This window comes from Haliotis rubra, unplaced genomic scaffold (genome assembly GCF_003918875.1).
Source record: "Haliotis rubra isolate DU_JTF1 unplaced genomic scaffold, ASM391887v1 Scf173, whole genome shotgun sequence".
NCBI classification, from domain to species: domain Eukaryota; kingdom Metazoa; phylum Mollusca; class Gastropoda; order Lepetellida; family Haliotidae; genus Haliotis; species Haliotis rubra.
In genome coordinates, this window is record NW_025765703.1 from 1,366,587 (window position 1) to 1,386,533 (window position 19,947).

General features: G+C 41.8%; 1 protein-coding gene and 1 long non-coding RNA gene across 5 annotated transcripts in view; both read left to right on the plus strand.

The window, feature by feature from the left end:
- Nucleotides 1-9,060: 9,060 nt before the first annotated feature.
- LOC124272779 lies at nucleotides 9,061-12,541 on the plus strand. Its single transcript, XR_006897426.1, has 2 exons — nucleotides 9,061-9,178; nucleotides 12,210-12,541. It is a non-coding gene; the product is annotated as an uncharacterized LOC124272779 (long non-coding RNA).
- Nucleotides 12,542-14,851: 2,310 nt separating this feature from the next.
- Nucleotides 14,852-19,947, plus strand: part of LOC124272820 (serine/threonine-protein kinase PLK1-like) — a 56,312-nt gene continuing 51,216 nt past the window's right edge. Inside the window, exons 1-2 of one of the 4 annotated variants that reach the window (XM_046708043.1) lie at nucleotides 14,852-15,093; nucleotides 16,051-16,418. In XM_046708043.1, the coding sequence (XP_046563999.1) occupies nucleotides 16,226-16,418 (193 nt within the window). In that variant the 5' untranslated portion in view covers nucleotides 14,852-15,093; nucleotides 16,051-16,225. Of the gene's footprint in view, nucleotides 15,094-15,804; nucleotides 15,934-16,050; nucleotides 16,419-19,947 lie in introns of those variants that run through there. The other 3 variants (XM_046708040.1, XM_046708041.1, XM_046708042.1) reach the window with 3 other exon arrangements.

Below are 19,947 nucleotides of genomic sequence, written 5' to 3' on the forward strand. Positions count from 1 at the left end.
GTAAGTCAAGAACAGGAACGTCTTAAGAACTTTTAACATACAAAGAAAAATACGTAACCTGATGTTACACGCAGAGTTGTAATACCAGATATGGTATCAGAGGGACCACGTGACCCACAATAACCATCCGATACTCTATCGGCCATGTGACCCACAATGACCACCCGATACTCTATCAGTCATGTGAACCACAATAACCATCCGATACTCTATCAGCCATGTGACCCACAATGACCATCCGATACTCTATAGGCCATGTGACCCACAATGACCACGCGATACTCTATCAGTCATGTGAGCCACATTACCCATCCGATACTCTATCAGCCATGTGAGCCACAATGACCATCCGATACTCTACTAGCCGCCATGTGAGCCACAATAACCATCCGATACTCTATCAGTCATGTGAGCCACAATACCCATCCGATACTCTATCAGCCATGTTAGCCACAATGACCATCCGATACTCTACCCGCCATGTGAGCCACAATAACCATCCGATACTCTATCGGCCATGTGACCCACAATGACCACCCGATACTCTATCGGCCATGTGACCCACAATAACCATATGATACTCTATCGGCCATATGACCCACAATGACCATCCGATACTCTATAGGCCATGTGACCCACAATAACCATATGATACTCTATCGGCCATGTGACCCATAATAACCATCCGATACTCTATCAGCCATGTGACCCACAATAGCCATCCGATACTCTATCAGCCATGTGACCCACAATAACCATCCGATACCTATACTCATATCAGCCATATGTGACCTGCAATAATAACCATCCGATACTCTATCAGCCATGTGACCCACAATGACCACCCGATACTCTATCGGGCACATGTGACCCACAATAACCATCCGATACTCTATCAGCCATGTGACCCACAATAACCATCCGATACTCTATCAGCCATGTGTGAATGACCATCCGATACAATGACCATCCGATACTCTATCGGCCATGTGATACAATAACCATCCGATACGCTTCTATCAGCCATGTGACCCACAATGACCACCCGATACTCTATCAGTCATGTGACCCACAATAACCATATGATACTCTATCAGCCATGTGACCACAATAACCATCCGATACTCTATCAGCCATGTGAGCCACAATGACCATCCGATACTCTATCAGCCATGTGACCCACAATAACCATCCGATACTCTATCAGCCATGTGACCCACAATGACCATCCGATACTCTATCAGCCATGTGACCCACAATGACCACGCCGATACTCTATCAGTCATGTGAGCCACAATAACCATCCGATACTCTATCAGCCATGTGAGCCACAATGACCATCCGATACTCTACCCGCCATGTGAGCCACAATGACCACCCGATACTCTATCAGCCATGTGACCCACAATACCCATCCCATACTCTATCAGCCATGTGATCCACAACACCCATCCGATACTCTATCAGCCATGTGACCCACAAGAACCAACCGATACTCTATCAGCCATGTGACCCACAATAACCATCTGATACTCTATCAGCCATGTGACCCACAATAACCATCCGATACTCTATCAGCCATGTGATTTAGGGTAAACACAGAGTGGTATGAGGTGGGGACTTGGTTAGATTTGGGTGAAGATTTGCTCATATATTATGTATGTTCGCGTTGGGGTCGACTTATTTAACTTGAACTGTTCACTCACCCGATTTTTCTTTTGTTTCCTTGTGTAGTTTCATCGGGATCATTTAAACTGACGTGAGTGCATGCTGCACGTATGTCGCCAATCCTATCGCACACCCTCGCATCGGCATGCTGAAGTGCCTGCATTGGCACCACAACATAGTGCATGCATACATCCTTTAGGCAAGGGTATTTCTGTGTGTATCCCCGTGGGTGGGACCGCCTTATACCGGGTATGTGTCACACTTGGGGAGTGGAGGTGGTGGTATAGTTATGAGGTGGTAGTTATCTGTAGATGTTTGGATAGACACTTGAAATGTGGATAGACATTTGATATGTTGATAGACAGTTGAAATGTGGATAGACATTTGATATGTGGATAGACACTTGAAATGTGGATAGACATTTGATATGTGGAAAAACATTTGATATGTGGATAGACACTTGAAATGTGGATAGACACTTGAAATGAGGATAGACACTTGAAATGAGGATAGACATTTGATATGATGGACGCTTGAAATGAAGATAGACATTTGATATGTGGATAGACGTTTGAAATAACGATAGACACTTGATATGTTGATAGAATTTGATATGTGGACAGACGCTTGAAAGAACGATAGACAAGCGTATTCATATTGAAAGGCCATGAATGACTATCCGGAATATTCATTAATCAGATATCATTTTGTCTTATGCATCCACAATGACCAGACACTGACTTATAACTTGAAAATGTTAAACTGATATAGTTATTGGGAACTCCTCTCAATCTGTCTCAATGATACTGTGGTTTTCAGAGAAAGATAGTGAAGATCAGTAGGAAATTACATGAAAAATATAACATTTGTCTCGTTTTGACGAATATACTTTGTGTATCGAGGCTATGCCACTCATGAAAGTATCAAGGTCATGAAAGCGTTATTTAAGAACAAAATACAAATACCTTGTATAAAACAGAATGAAACGATCCACAGTAAGATAATGTAAGATGTAGATGCCATCCCTGATTAATTTATTTTGATTAAACGATACACATGTTCATGACATATTTGGAACATACTATGTCAGAGTGGGCGTCTCATGATATGATCAACCCCAATCCAGTCCGTGTAACCACACTACCAGATCTCTGAAGCTAATCAAGCCAGGCAAGTTTCAGCAATTACTGCACGCTGGGGGCGACCTGCTATTGACATTTTACACCATATTTGCTAAATCAAACTAGCCAGCATATACACCCCTAATCCTTTCGTACCTGTGAAAAGGCAGGGAACAGATCGTGTACATAATTATCGTCAACCAGGTGTGCAGGTTCCAACAGTGTTCACGGATGATTCGTCGCCGACAGACTCCCCTGTGTTGCTTGAATTGTATACACCTTACCATGATTGTGTGTGCGCACTTAATTTCACCTGCAACGCCTGTAATTGCAGGCGAGCAGGTCTTGCGCCAGTAGCATGCCCGTTTAGATATGTGGCGTTATGCCTGCTTGCAGTCTTCGTCGATCTTTTTAAAAATGTTTTGTTCGCTTTAGAGGACAAAAGCGACTACATGAACAATGGGATTAACACAGGTGAAATAAAGCGCTGTAGGTGGTCCCACATCTCACAGGCTATATCACCTAAAGGTTGTCAATTGTCGCTTTGGTAAGAAAAAAAGCAGGGTTCTATTATTGAATAAACAGTTTAGAAGAGATGTGCGATATGTTTTGATATAGAACAAAGAAGAGCAAAGATGTCAGCCGTGTCAAACACCATCACTGGACATGTTGTATGTAAATATTGGTGCTTTGTGGGACAGTGCTGTTCAGGCGTTAAGTACATCACAATGCTTTGGGTTAATCTGCTCAATCTGACACAGGCAAACAATGAAAGGATAGGAAAAAAGAGGTCGTTGTTAATTTGTTTTAGAAAGTGTTAAATAACAATTTCAATTGTCCTGACGTGCAGGTAAATAAGTGCAGGCAATGAGATTTAAAAGTCGCCCCAAAAACGAATGTTATTTTCTCCCAACTAAACCTATACATAATTTAGAACTTCATTTTAATATGTACACGCTGACTATGATATAGGAAGTTTTAAAATCTCAAACACACTCGAACCTGGTCGGAAATCAGATTAGCAGACGAGAAGTTGCGTGATTAAATGAGAACTTAATTAAGGGGGCATATTCAAACATGTTCATGTTTAAAAGACCAAAGACCTTTACTCTGTCTACACTAATTCGATAAACTACTTATATTATTATGTGTAAAAAGTAAGAGGCTTAACAGCAATCAAGTCTCACTCTGACAATTTGCAGCCTTCCATTGCGTTAACAGTGTAATTAATTATAGGCGACTTGACAGTGCCTTATCGATGACATAACACAGGGTCGCTAACATTACGTTGTAAGCTGCATAATGACCCACACTGGTTGCACAATTGTCCTATCTGTAACAGTATACTACCCCTGGGGCAGGGCGGTGATGTAGGGGGACGGGGTAGTGATTGAGTGCGTGTCTGTGTGTGCATGTGAGTCTGCGTGTGCTTGTGTGTGACAGCGCCCAGTGTTTGCGCGTGCATCTGTGTGCACAATGGAATTCTTTCAGCGTCATGAAAAAAAATGATTTTTTATCGTTCATCTCTTTATGGGTTGGGGTTCTAAGGATCATGGTCAGTAGGGGAGTCAAACATATGAGCCTTCTGTAGTAGGGATGTGAGTCAAACACATGAACCTTCTGTAGTAGGGATGTTAGTCAAACACATGAACCTTCTGTAGTAGGGATGTTAGTCAAACACATGAACCTTCTGTAGTAGGGGTGTTAGTCAAACACATGAACCTTCTGTAGTAAGGGTGTTAGTCAAACACATGAACCTTCTGTAGTAGGGGTGTTAGTCAAACACATGAGCCTTCTGTAGTAAGAGTGTTAGTCAAACACATGAGCCTTCTGTAGTAAGAGTGTTAGTCAAACACATGAGCCTTCTGTAGTAGGGATGTTAGTCCAACACATGAACCTTCTGTAGTAGGGATGTTAGTCAAACACATGAACCTTCTGTAGTAGGGATGTTAGTCAAACACATGAACCTTCAGTAGGGATGTTAGTCACATGAACCTTCTGTAGTAGGGATGTTAGTCAAACACATGAACCTTCTGTAGTAGGGATGTTAGTCAAACACATGAACCTTCTGTAGTAGGGATGTTAGTCAAACACATGAACCTTCTGTAGTAGGGATGTTAGTCAAAACATGAACCTTCTGTAGTAGGGATGTTAGTCAAACATAACCTTCTGTAGTAGGGGTGTTAGTCAAACACATGAACCTTCTGTAGTAGGGTGTTAGTCAAACACATGAACCTTCTGTAGTAGGGGTGTTAGTCAAACACATGAACCTTCTGTAGTAGGGATGTTAGTCAAACACATGAACCTTCTGTAGTAGGGATGTTAGTCAAACACATGAACCTTCTGTAGTAGGGATGTTAGTCAAACACATGAACCTTCTGTAGTAGGGATGTTAGTCAAACACATGAACCTTCTGTAGTAGGGATGTTAGTCAAACACATGAACCTTCTGTAGTAGGGATGTTAGTCAAACACATGAACCTTCTGTAGTAGGGATGTTAGTCAAACACATGAACCTTCTGTAGTAGGGATGTTAGTCAAACACATGAACCTTCTGTAGTAGGGATGTTAGTCAACACATAAACCTTCTGTAGTAGGGATGTTAGTCAAACACATGAACCTTCTGTAGTAGGGATGTCAGTCAAACACATGAACCTTCTGTAGTAAGGATGTTAGTCAAACACATGAACCTTCTGTAGTAGGGGTGTTAGTCAAACACATGAGCCTTCTGTAGTAGGGATGTTAGTCAAACACAAATCTTCTGTGGTAGGGGTGTTAGTCAAACACATGAGCCTTCTGTAGTAGGGATGCTAGTCAAACACATAAACCTTCCGTGGTAGGGGTGTTAGTCAAACACATGAGCCTTCTGTAGTAGGGATGTTAGTAAAACACATGAACCTTCTGTATTTGGGATTTTAGTCAAATATATAGATACACATGTACTCTGCCTGTGGATTTCAACCAGGTAGGGTGTACAGGTATGTGTACAGCACCAATATCTACGTTTATCAAGTTACTTTGCACATGAAAAGCATTATTGACTTACTGATATAATGACACATAACAAATAATTGGACAGCAAATAACAGCTGATGTTTATGGCATATAAGCTGATATGTACGAAGGCCTTATAAAGACTTAAACACCCTGTTGTCAGTTATTACACCCACTTGGACATTGAACACTGTATGGACGTGTTTACGTTTACATTACGTGTATTTCAGTATTGAACACTAATTTTCGTTTTCTCGAATGGCGTCACGACGTTCTTTTTTACACTTTCAAAGAAAGGTCACGAGTCTTGACGCATTGGCTAAAAATAGGGGCGACTGGAAATCCAAATACTTGTAGTAAGAAATCGATATGAAAACTGTTTAAAGATAGAGCTGACGTGCCCGGGGGAATTACGTAAATTCACGCGAAACATCACGTGACAAGACCAAACATCCCCATAAAGACTCTGCTGAAAATCACCCCAGAAATAACTTCTGAAGTTTAAACAACTTTGAGTTGTAGATTTTCAATTTAAAATCCAGTTTGAGAATTCCAAGTGTGATTTTTTTATGTGTAATAACAGAAACCCAAATATAGATTAACAACGTATTTAATATTTCTATATTGTTTGATAGAAATGCTAGCATTTGCAGTGAACGCCGCACAGACAGCATACAGACGTTGACCAAGAAACAGTCTTGATTGATGCTTGAGTTCTAAAATAGCACTTAAAGGTAAATCTTTCATTGCCTTTTTTTCATTATAAAAAATATATTCAACATTTAATGACATCACCACAGGATATGCTCCCAGGAATGACGGAGCAGTTCAGTTGACAATGTGAGCCACTTTATAGTCGACTTCATCGTTTCAGGCGCTCTGTCATCATCAGATAGTGCCGCCGTTGTTCCGCCTGTTGACACTATGTATTGGCTGATCAGAGTCGGTACCTAGTAATTACCTCTCATGCTTGCTGCTATAGCATTTACACTTACCCTATTAACCAACTTCCTCTCGTACAATACATTTAACGAACTACTTCTAGGGCTATTCCTCTTAATGAAATACCTGAGTGAAATTTAACACCGCCAATTCCAATTGTATCCATACAGATCTAATAGGACATGACCTAGTTATTGCAAGCAACAATCGTTTTACAAACAGATTAACCTGACATATTTGAATGCGTCCCCCGGGGCTGTTAAGTATTTAAATGTATTACCCCTTGAAAGGACGGTCCCGATAGCTGGTTTATTTCACGCCTGGGTGACTCTCGAGTGATTAACACCCTGCATCTTGTTAATGAGACCATTACGGTCAGGTGAGCATCGCCACAAGCGACAAATATTTTGACCTGAAGATACGATTCTGAATCTTGAACTCTAACTGCAATCTATACGTTAAGAGTAGTGTCGACAAGCACCTCTAGAGGGAAACACCAAGAGGCGGATTACACAACACCTGTATAAACAAGACGTCTCATACCTGTAATTATAACTATGTTTAGATAAGCATATATATGCATATATATGGACACATAAAAAATATTACCATTTTAGAATTGAGAGCATACAATTTTGCATCGAGGTTACATTTACCATATATGCAAGACACAAGATACAACATATAATATATTTTATTGTGCAATAGTTCCATGTAACACTGTGGCAACATTCTATAAACTATATAAACAGATAAACAATATGTGAGGATAACAATATACATATCAACATAGATATTATGTAATGACCTAGGAAAATCTATAGCTTTGTTTGAAGTCTATATACATGATTAGATATAGATTATTTACATGTTACCCTGTTTATTGTTTGGAAAAAGCGAGGGTTTTTTCCGGCTTCAAAATAAATATTTTTAGAGGAAAAGATTAAATAGGAGTGTCTTACTTCAGCATATTTACTAACAGACATCTGACAGTGTTCTTCATCCTCCTGATGAGCACTGATGACAGAGTAGTTCCTCCAAAGGTGTAAGTGGTTTGGTTCTTCAACCGAGTTTAATGTTTTGTCTGTGATCAAGCAGCCTTTGCCCAGTGAAGTTAAACAAGAACTTTTTTTATCATTCATCATTTTGTAGTATGATTCAAGTTCAATTTTCTTGAATTGAATATATTTGGTATATTGCCCAGTAGGTGGGAATTGTTGTTGGCTGGCAAAGCACAAGACAACAGATCGTGTTCGTTACAGAATTTTCGACAGAATTGTCTGGAAAAGACTCCGTCTTGTAAGTATATACGTCACTTGACATCGCTGGTAATGTTCACAGAACACACTGTAACTCATGTGGTTTCAAAAAGATGTACAAGCAGCCCGTAACAAATTTAACTGTCAAACATACCTTCCTTAAGTGGCATTCAAAAGCTGGTATGATAAAGTGGAACACTTTTTATTGTTGGACAACTGAATGCAATGCTACTGCAACAAAGAAGTTGTCTATCCATAAAAAGTGTTCCACTGGTAAACATACCATCAACGCATTGATTAAATGCATATTTTATTAGTATTTTTAGTTTATGCTGTGCTTTGTTTAAAAAATCAATTCATTAGTAATTCATACATTCTGACTTGATGAAATATAAAGAACGGTGACAGTGCATCAGTTACACGCCAGTAATATCACGGCTAAGTAGCTAGGACTTTTAGATGCCATATTTCATGTTAATGCCATGATTAATTAAAGTGATATTTGACTTCAGACGCTTCTGAAGACGTTGTCGACTCCGACCAAGGCATCATCTGCTACATCATTTGGGTCTCCATGAGCTACATTCAATAGATTGTTTAATCAACAGACAGATGGGCGAGTAACGTCACGAATCTGACCCCCAGCCGTTGCTGTCTGTTACTGTCGGGCGGGTCGTGGTGGACCCAGACCTCATTACTGGAACTATGAAGGCGATGCTATAACAGTCCATGGAGCCTCTCTGACAGCCCATGTCCCAGATGGTGTATTAGTATCAGCCTGCATACGGTACAAGTAGCTGTGCCAGACAATGGCCGGTTACTGGGCAGTGTTGGTTGGAACCTGACCCCAACACTGGCATATCATGGCTACGGTTGACCTCTTGGCCTGACATGTAGGGAGTATTAAACGAATGAGGCGGTGTTATTTTCTCATCAGTTGGTGAAATCAATGTAGATTCCTGCCAAGTAAGGCTCATCTGACACGCTTTATCTTGATAAGTTGTCTTGAGGACAGTCGCATCATCCTTCATAGACCATAATGCTATTTCCGAGGATCAGTCACATGGTCAAGTGGAGTCTTACGTCACACCCGGAGACGAGATCGTGATCGAGCTGAATAAACCAGCCAATCGGAACGTTCGGATTTGCTGGCATCCTTCTCAGAAGAATATGACGAACACTTCAGTCATAAGCAGTAGGAAATAATATGTTTATGATTCATCTTATTACACTTTGTTTAACCTGAGACCATATACTATGGTCTCTGGTTTAACAGCCAAGCCAAGTATTCTCTGCACGGTAAACTTAGATATGATCGGTGCCAGTCTGATTATAGAGAAGTGAAGCCAGTACGCAGGAACTTGTCACCTCAAACACAAATGCGAGGCCGGCAGATGTTTCGTGCGACACGACCTTGTCGTTGCGATACTGTCAACCACTGTTTCGCCTCGAAATACACGTTGCATCAATGGCACGTGCAGGATGCAATCCGATGACCTCGCTCGTGAGGCACCGGGATGTGACGCTCCCAACATAGGCGATCTCGCGTTTTCATGAAACCAAAATAAAATTTATTTATTAATTTATGTTTTCTATTGTTGGGTGAGGTATTGGTATGGGTTGGGATGAATAATATACAATGTAGAGAAACCCATCGTATATCTTTAATTCCTGAAAGGTAAAAATATTTTTGTTAGTTGCAATGTATTTTGAAATATGATATATTTAGGGTCTACACGCCATTATGTTATTGAGCTATACTTTAGTGTGTGGATACCAAACCTATATCGTCAGGTGATAGGTCGGCCTATTTGTTCTCTTAGTGTCATACCTTCTGCTACAAACACTGCGGAAGGACAGGTGGCTTTTTAGAATGAAGCATGTAGTGGATAACACGCTCAAGTAAAATGATACATTTTATTATTGAAACATGCAGCATTCAGTCTATGTTGTAATCTAACACAGACATTGTTTAGTGAAAGCCAAGTCACGATGTGTTGATAAACACAGGCAGTTCAAAGATAAGGACCAGTGATGACCTGTACAGATAAAGTGCCATGTATATAAGTCCCGTGTATGACCTACAAGTTATCACACCTGATACGCGACCTACATGAGCACATCGTGTACATACCTTATGATAGCTAACACAAACACCCCCGTAAATATCCGGGTTGAAATTGATATTCAGCAACCCATGTTTTTCTTCTGAGGCAACTAACGGGATCTACTATAGGAATGGGTGTCATCGTACCCCAATGTACATCGATGCTCATGATATCAATCACTGGATTGTCTGGCCGAGATTCAATTATTGACAGATTGTCGTCATATGACAACAAACTAATTAAAACAAAACAACGCACCAGGTTGCCGTAGCGAACCGGTTCTTATTAAAGGATATTTATATAGCGCACATATCCACGGAACTAGTGCATGCTTCAAGCCGCTGGTATTTTTCCTTTGATCATTGGATGTCAATCTCTACGGCACATCATATTATCAATCTCAACTCCTGGGGATCATACAACTCTTGCAGGCACTAGGCGCACCGAGTTATTGTGGCTTTCCCATCCTTACGAGGTACCCATTCACAGCTGGGTGGACTGGGACACATAGTCACAGTACTTTGTCCATGTTTACTGCACGTTGCTGTACCGGCAACTGGGTGTTTGCATGTATACATGTGGCCACGATCTGGTCATATACCAACGGAATCGTGGGTTCTTTTAAGTGCACAGTGTTATGTACTGTACATGAGGGGTTGTGACGACACGGAAAGAGTTTGCACAAAAAGTTGACTCCCAAGGATTTTACACCCGGTTGCACAAAATATTGCAGCACCCATATTTGTTAACTCAACAAATTAAACCCTCCCTCCCCACTCATCCACCCCCACCACCACCACCCACCCGTACGTGGTGACTACATGTATGGCTGGCTCGGACCCTATGTTGTCGAGGTGGTCGTGTGTCTACAATGGTGGATATGGTGTTACACGTGTTAAAAGAGGTAACGACCCTGTAGTATCTCCATGGATGTAGAGCTGTGTACAAGTCAAGTCACAATCACCCACTCCTTGTGGTACTGTGGCCAGCTTGGATAATATATACATGAACTCTGACGCAAGGCAGTTTGTGTGCAATACGTGTGTCAACGAGATTAACGGTAAACATTGAACCGAGCATAACATACTCGGTGGCCTTGTAGCGATACCAGCGATTTTGTTGGTGTGTTAAGTCAAGCTGTGTCTGAGTTTTGTGTCAAACATTGATAGTCACTCCACAAACTAATTCTGTGTTGGAAAAGTAGCATGCATGCAGAATATATCACACATCTCATATGCCAAATAGGAATCTGTAAATCTATTAACACGCAATAGCGTGTCATTTGTTTCGAACGGTAAGGCGTAGTTCAAAGTAGTCTATAACAGGAGGATATATTTTTGTCGATATCTCGATTTAAACAGGGTATGTGTATTAGTTTTAATTCTACCTGAACTCGACTGTCGACTGTGTGGCTTAGGGTGGAATCCGCGGCAAGTTAACGTGAGGCGTTGAAGGTGAAGGTTTGTGTGGCTTTGTGGACTGGTCCGGACTTATCAGCCCACTTACATACCATGCCACAATTCACGTGAAAAACCGCTGTTTTTAACTCCAAACCGATATATACGTTTTAATCCCCATCAATTCAAGTTTTTTATATGGCATGGCCTGGGATCGAACCAGTTCTCCGGTCCGACGCTCAATACTCTAGACCACGGTGGTGTTCAAGGGATCTAAACACCAACATCCTGTTCTCCAGGCCGACACTCTACCCACTTGACCACTGGTCGCCAGTGTGAGGTTCCTGTTAATGTGTGGATACGTGGATGAATTCTTGCGCTTTCGAACTCTGGTTGTCCTGACTCCAAGCCATATTTACATATGTGATGGAACACACTGTAAACCAATATGCTTACCAACAGACTTAACAGCCTCTATGACCAAATGATAATGTAATGAATACATGTATATATTTTCAAGAAACTCATTTGGGCTTTGTACTTGTGTATGAATGCAGACTTGATCTCGACGCTATATGGCTGGAGTGATGCCGGTGTGACGTAAAACTCAACTCAGCTATGACCACGTACCTCCCTGGTGTACTTGTGTCGCGCGTTATCTGCATTGCTATGATTACGTGATTCTTGAAATGCTAATTCTGAGGGTATATCTACATTCCAGACCGTGGTGATCGCACCCATCTGTCGTGTACCAACAAACAGACGGACAGACGATACAGGAGCAGACGACAGATTGACGGGTGTCTTAATGGCGGGAGATGAGGCGCGTGTCTTTCTTCAGGGTTCACCGCAGCACTAATGGACATTCCGTATGTCCGCCCAGATCTCTCGGCAGTGCATGGCGTTCAGTCCAACATGTCTTGTCATGAACAGTTATCATATATATCTGTATAAATGCTGCTAGTTGTGATGTCAATCTTGGTCCATGTGTCTTTCTGAAGTGAAATTCATACGAATATTTTACAAAATATATAAAGTCTTTCTTCAATAATATTACGTTTTATCCATTTCTATGAATAGATGCTAAAAACAAGGTGTACATTTGCTACATTGGACTTGATCTCGCGCTCTGGGCAACACGAACACACATCGTGGAGAATACTAGTAGGAAGGTACCCCGCAGTTATGTCCCTTTATCAGTCTGTTCCAACTTCCAGTCCTCCTGGACTCACTTCATTGAGTATACATTGTTATCTCAGCAAGTAGAATGAACCTCTCTACATAGAGTTTGGCGACCTTACTGATTGCCATGCCAACATTGACTCTGAGACTCCCAAGCAGAAAAGCTGTCTGTCTTTAATGGTTGATTTCTTAAATATAAGATAATATCCATAACACTGACATTGATTGTGGGAACGGCTTATTATTGGTGAGAAACAGTCAACGGTAAAACCAATCCTTGTCACACAGGAACCATAACCTAATTCCCGTAAACAAGAGAACCCCGGCCAGCCGAATTGTGCACGTTCCGTCCTTCCTTCGTCCGCCTGTTCTTCCATCTCCCGCGTTACGTGCGTTAAATGTCAATATACAATACTTAAAATATATTAAGGATCATCGGTCCTTCTATCATTGATCTGTCATAGTATAGATTATTTCAATATACTATAATTAAACTACTATAGCATGACAGATGGACTATGGTAATATGAAACAATTGAGTGGTCCTTTAATTCTTCTAAATAATATAAATTACTGTCCACAATATCATGTTTTTCTTCCGAACAGATAATCATACATATATACAAGGCAACATGTCAGTTTTGCTATTTTTTCATTTGTCTGACAATATTCGCATTTGAATAAGTGTGATGTTTACCAAGCATCAAACCTTCCTTCCTGTACAGTGACAGCAGTGGAGATGACCGACGATGATGTTGAGGAAGCACCTGGCGTCGTGCCGGATGGGGACAGCGACAATGGGAAACACGTGTAGGACGTTCATCGGGTCAGTATACTTGGAGCGGAAAGTCAGCATCATAGTTCTCAGAAGTCTGATAACACGTATCCGTGCGTACATCGAGATTATCAAACAAGTCAACAGTTTATAGTCCGGTTTTAATTCGTCAAGAAGATTGTGTGATTTGACAAAGAGAATAATTTCAGAGAATATATGTCATGTGTACATCATTTGGATAATGAATAGTTTCACTGTTGTTGGACCGATGAAGGGTATTTTGGGAAGGGGTGGCTATCTATTTTCTTAGAGACATGGAACATAATGTTTTGTCTTGAAAAAAAGCAAGCTGTCATCAAGTCGTCGGTGTCACGCCCAGGAGTTAGTACCACTCGAGACCTGTCAGTCACAAATAACAACTCTACACAATGTTGGTTTTCCAGACACAGGACATGGATAATAAACTAAAAACACCGTTTCTATCAAAATAACAAAATCAACACAGAAATAAATCTATATGTCAGTCACATTACTTTTCCAAGCAGAAAGTACTGTTTGTTACGATATGTGACGTGTGTCTGGAGTCCTGGGTTTGTTATGACGACCCCAACAGCAGGATTAGCGGATTACGTAACTAAGTTAGCTGGCAGATTGTCTGAATGGCGAGGGTCTGCCGCACCACCAACAAACACTAAACAAGATATGTGAAGAAAAATCTTTTAAGCTCATTATATTCAATAAAAGAACGAGTCAGAAAGCTCTTAACATATTCTTAATATTTCGCTGCAGATTAAAAGTTAAATTGTACGCGGTTAATTGTTCCGATTCATTTGGTGTGAATATTGTTTAGTTGTTATTAACAGTAGAAATACGGCTCTTGTAAATAAGAATTTCAATTTCCAAGTAAAAGTTCATATTTATCTTATGTCTATGTATTCTAAAGATCAAGTACAATCGTAGCTTGAGATGTGGGTGTAATACGATTGATGTCCTGGTTATCCTCAGGGTCTCCCTGTATATCAACGACACGCTTGGCTGAGAGCCTGACATGCGAGTCGCCTAGTACCGAACATAAACGAAACAAGCCGAAGACGTTCGGTAGCCTCCGTAATGGTCCATATAAGGATATGTTACGGAAACTTCCTTATATGGAGTAACAAACTCCAACAGGTTTTTTAACTGTCTAACATTAATGCAAGGTTGATCTATAACTCACAAACAATCATAATGTATCAAGAACTTTTATTAGGCTATATGAAAGGATGTGTCTGGTTCACATATTGCTGCAACGTGTAATTTAACCAAGAGAGTTAGACAAAGAACTTCCCGATAGTAGGTCACGTTGTCAACTCTTTGGCTATTTTTAGAGCGTGAGAAGTGTGTTGAAGTGTGACGTAGCTGGCCCGGACCGAAAGGCGACGAATAGCACTCAGCTGACAGTCACATTCAAACTTCCACCGAGAGGAGACCGACCTACCTGAACGCTGTCAGACAAACACTCATAGAAGGCCAGTGGGGAGTAGACGTCACAGACTGGTCTCTCTCTCAGGACATACCACTGACAAGCGTGGACACTCGTAGTCAATATATAGGAATATTACACGGGACACATACGCTTTCCTCTCATTCAGTGGATATATACATGTAGGTGAGTACTCGCTATAACGCTAGTGTGAGTTGTGGTGTAAACTTATGTCGAGGACAGGGAGACCGTGTCGAAAATGTCAAATCGCGTCCCCTGTACATGCTACGGGCGTCTACAGTCGCCTAGGACATGGGGACTTGTTACTGCGCTAACTTTACATGCTCGTCCGGAAGTTTTGATGTGATACAGACACACGCTTAGTATGACATTTGTATATTGGAATGATGATATTAAGAACATATTTGACTTTGATGATGAGTTAGGTTAGGTTTGTTGTTAGATTTACTATAAAACCTAAAAGATCAAAAATAAAGTGGTTCAGTTCTAGTGACTTATGTCCCAAGCAAGCTGTCTTGTACACAGGTTTTTGCAGCTGATAACTGTTTAACACATTTTAGTATGGCTTTTGGTTTATTACTTACTATTGGAGAGTAATATTTCACAAAGCTAGTCGCTAAAGTTTAGAAGTTTTTCGATGACTTTTCAGTGTTGAGTGTTGATTATGTGGATGCGTGGTATACATGCTGGCTAGCATGCGAGCTGCTGCACAGTTACCGTGAATATCAGGGTTAGTTTGATAAGACTTGATAAATACTGAACCGACACTGGTGGGGCATCTGATAGCCCGCTACCGTGTCAGTGGTTCCAACTCAGGGTTCACCACAGAGGACCTCTGTATTTCAGGCCTTTAGGCAACTGTGTGGCCGAGTCTTGTGTTCGGGGAACCGACATAGTGTCATTTGTAGTGGTTGATGGGTTTGTGGCTGGTGCCAGACAGAAAGCCAACACAACTTTCTTTGTCGAGGACACGCCCCTTTTTCTTAGGCTACAGACAAGATATAAGTAGGTTATGTTTATAATAGAAATATAGAGATATCTCTTGAAATTCCAAATCGGCGTTAACTTACATGTAGTTCATATATGTTCAAGATTTGCTAACAGTGTTGTTATTTATTACAGATTCGGAGCCTGGTTTTCCTATTGTACACTGAGGATCTAGTACGGCTGGCTATTGATCGGTGGAGTATCTCGCCTACAGTGGAGTATAACATCTAGCTGAGTCTAGCGTGCTATGCAGAGAGGGTGCGTGTGTTAGTTCGCCCCTTTGTGCCCCACCCATCACTGCACAGCTTAGATGTCTGTTGATGTGCTACCAGTGCGTGTGGTACCTGCTCCCCCAATGAAGGAGCTACGACCCAGGAATACAAGGCCCGAGGGGGGTCGGGGACATTCTGAGGGGAATGATCTGAATCATCATTTTGATTCCAGCTGTATCATATACGACTCCATAACGGACACGACATACCTTCGTGGGAGGCTACTGGGAAGGTAGGTGACAGTCGTCATATTCACCTGTATTTTTCAGGAAAAGGGACACATACTTGTAGGTTTACAGGTGTGACGGGATGACGCTACCGCACTGTTGCTACAGTTGGATCGTGGTGGTACTGATTGTTTGGGGGAATGTGACACGTGAGTGAGATGGGCGAGTGGCTGGATGATGTAATTTGTATCCACTGTTGGTAAAGTAATGTGTATTTAGCGCTCAGGTAGACAGCACCTGTGTCGACCTACCTGTACAGGTAGAATGGCACACAGGTGGCGTTATACGTCCTGGTAGCGTTCAAGACACATTCTATGGTGTCAGTGTGTTGACACCCACCGATCAACCCCAGCCGCGACGACACAGGCCATGTAGACATCATGTACATCCGGTAGACGGGTTTACCTGTATTTACCAACGCGCGATGAGACGACTCACCTGGCTATTCCTATATACCGGAGCGCCTATTGTACACAAGAGAAAGAAATTGAATATGTTTTCTTGTAAACAAAATTCTACAGAATTTTATAATACCCAGAGAGAAAAAAATCAGAATTCTGGACATTTGTTTATTTTTAATGTCTAAATGAGACATGGGATTAAATATAGAGGTGAACTCTAAATATGTCAATATGTATACTGACTTTGGAATGATATAATGTGTACATTATTACACCGGTCGTCAACAGGGCATAAAACTTGTACGTAGGTGTTACCACTGACTGAACAACTCCTACTCAGTGATGCTGCTTGATCATAATGGTTAGTGTTCAGTATTTACAAACACACCTGCACAACTGCTCGTTAGTACATACCTCACCTGTAAAGGTAAACTGAGTCATCCCAGGTAGAAATCAATAATCTGCCTTGTGTTTGTTGGATGTGTGTGAACGACCAAACCTGTACTTGTGATGTCAGGTTGCTTGATGTTTGAGGACAAGTAGCTTGTATTTCATGCTTGAACTAAGGAGGGTCGTGTGTACTCCATCACTGGAGGCTGCCAGTTGCAAGCAGTGCTGATATCCCAACTTAAACCATGCTGATTAAAGTGTACGGAAAACGTCCTCCGGTAACCCAAGCCTCAAATTTATAAAAACCATAACCCCTCGCTGGAAGTATAAAAAACATGTATTTAAACATAGGGTTAGGTTGCCCTAACCCAGGAATCTTTGACGCAGGGCTTACACCAGGAAACATTTTGAAATTGTAGATCTTCGTGATCAAAGTCTGATATTTCACTGTTACGTCTCAAAGGTTAGACTTCGTTAATGTATTACGTGTGTGAGTTTATTCGAAATCCCTCTGGCAGGGTTCCAGCAGCCAAGGAGTGACAAGTTATGTTCTTCCTGCTTTGACATCAGCAGACACAATATTTACAAATGACTTTCTCGAAGCGACCTTATTCAATACCCCGTCCATCTGACGGTACCCCTCCTATCAATACAAGCTCTTAACTGTGTATTCACACCTGTAAGGAGCCCTGCCCTATGAGGCCGGGACAGCTATGTGGAGAAGACCCATGTATGTTTGCCCCGTCCCTGAAAGTGTTTGCCCCCCTCCTATCTGTGCACACAGCCTTGTTTGAGCGTAGGTGTGCCCCCAAATACCCCAACAAGGCCCCCCTGTACAGCGAACAGCGTTATGCACGCGGTGCATACTCTATATACCTGCAGTTGTATTATCTGTGGCCTCCAATATACCCTAGCTTCCTTTCCCTTAGTGACACAAAGTCCGCGTCACGAGATCGGGATAGCTGAAAGAGGTTGTTATGGTTGAGATATTGCTCATAATGGTCCTGGTGTGCCCTCCTGCTGCTGTCACTGTGCTGAGAACCGCTCCCTAGTCACAGGCCCGCCGAGCCGCGTTCAGCCATTAGTCCCCAGAGCAGGCTAATTGTGAACTGGTGATTAATTATCGAAATGTGCTAACTGGGAGTTGCCCTGGTTGTAATGGTACCGTTGTAATTAATCATTACTGTAATTAGAAACAGCAATTAGTCTACCATGTGCATGTGGCAGATGACAGTATGTGTTCTCCACCCGGGAACAAGGATCTGTGTCAGCACGCTGTAACACACTGGCAGATAGGTGCCATGTACACAGAGGATTGCTGATCCAATTACAAATATACACCATTGCAAATGAAATGTAGTTGATTTCCGGCGTCACTTTTCATTCTCTTATGTTGAACATTGCTTATAAAACGGCCCTGCACACTCTGAATATTCAATCAGCTCTCAAACCTTTTGATACGTGGAACAATCTGTAAAGGGGAAAGCTCGTTGCTTAGAACGGCACTGTTGTTTTACATCAGTAATGGTGACGGAGAAACAATGCGTTATGACGCGTCAGACGTTTTGATGCGCCTTTAACATTGATAATTGCTGTCTAGATTTGCTGAGGGCACGGAAGTAGTGTAACCCGCTGTGGCTGAATAAACCCAGCTGTAGGTGTGGGATGACGATAGCGACGTTTACTGAATCATCCTTCATCTCAACCGCAACCTTCTGCTGTGATATACGCCATCGTCTCCGAGCGCGCCCTATCTCATACATATGGGATGATGTTCCATCTTTACACCTCTTTGTCTAAGGCGTCGGAACCGAGTATGGAGTATATGGATGATAGGTGAACAGTTTCCTCTTGGTGGTGAAACATGTGCCCGACTCCATCACCTACACGTGTGATCAGGACGCCGGACGCCATCGGTTCAGATATAACGTTTGTGATAATAGCCTTCAATTATGTGCGAGCATTTCCCTTTAAAATACTTCCGCAAATATGAAAGCCCAAACTGGTACATATGTATGGTACAACCTAGCATGAGAAGTAAAAGTATTAAGGGAAGGTTTTGGAATGGTCTTTCTGCGATCGGAATCTGAGAAATGTCGCAGTTCATACCCCAGTGCTGGGCCGACATTCTTGTAATGGCGGCTCGAGATGTGTGATGGAAATGTCGAGATAAGATTTCTCACACAGAAACCTATTATGTTCATGTAGATTCAATCAGCCGTAGATGTTGATTGCTTTTTCGCAAACAAAGCTATTTATTTTCGATGTTATCATAAATGATTATATGCAGGAAACCTTTCTTCAGAACCTAACAAGACTTTGGCAGTACAGTTGTGGTAGACTTGGACCGCATCTGCAAAATGTAATGCTATTTGTAAGTACTATCTCAAGTATGAGCAGGGACGGAATAGGGAACCCCAGATGATCCCCTCTTGTCGGGGTCATTTCTCGTTGTATCTACCGACATCTGCTGCCAATCCTCTGCCGTATCTCATATTGGGAGACAGCATCTGTGTAGCTTGTCCTATAAATCCTGGGGAATATATCTCATATCACACAGCTTGGATAACGGGTTGGCTGCCTGTTGTAACAACAGTGTCAGAGTCGGCCTTCATGAGCACACGAGCAGTAGTAAATATGTCAGCGTAATGTGTCCACAAACATTCAACTATTACATGATGCATGCTGAGTTGACTGACTTCAGAAGATGACGGACAGACATGGGTTACATATGTGCAATAA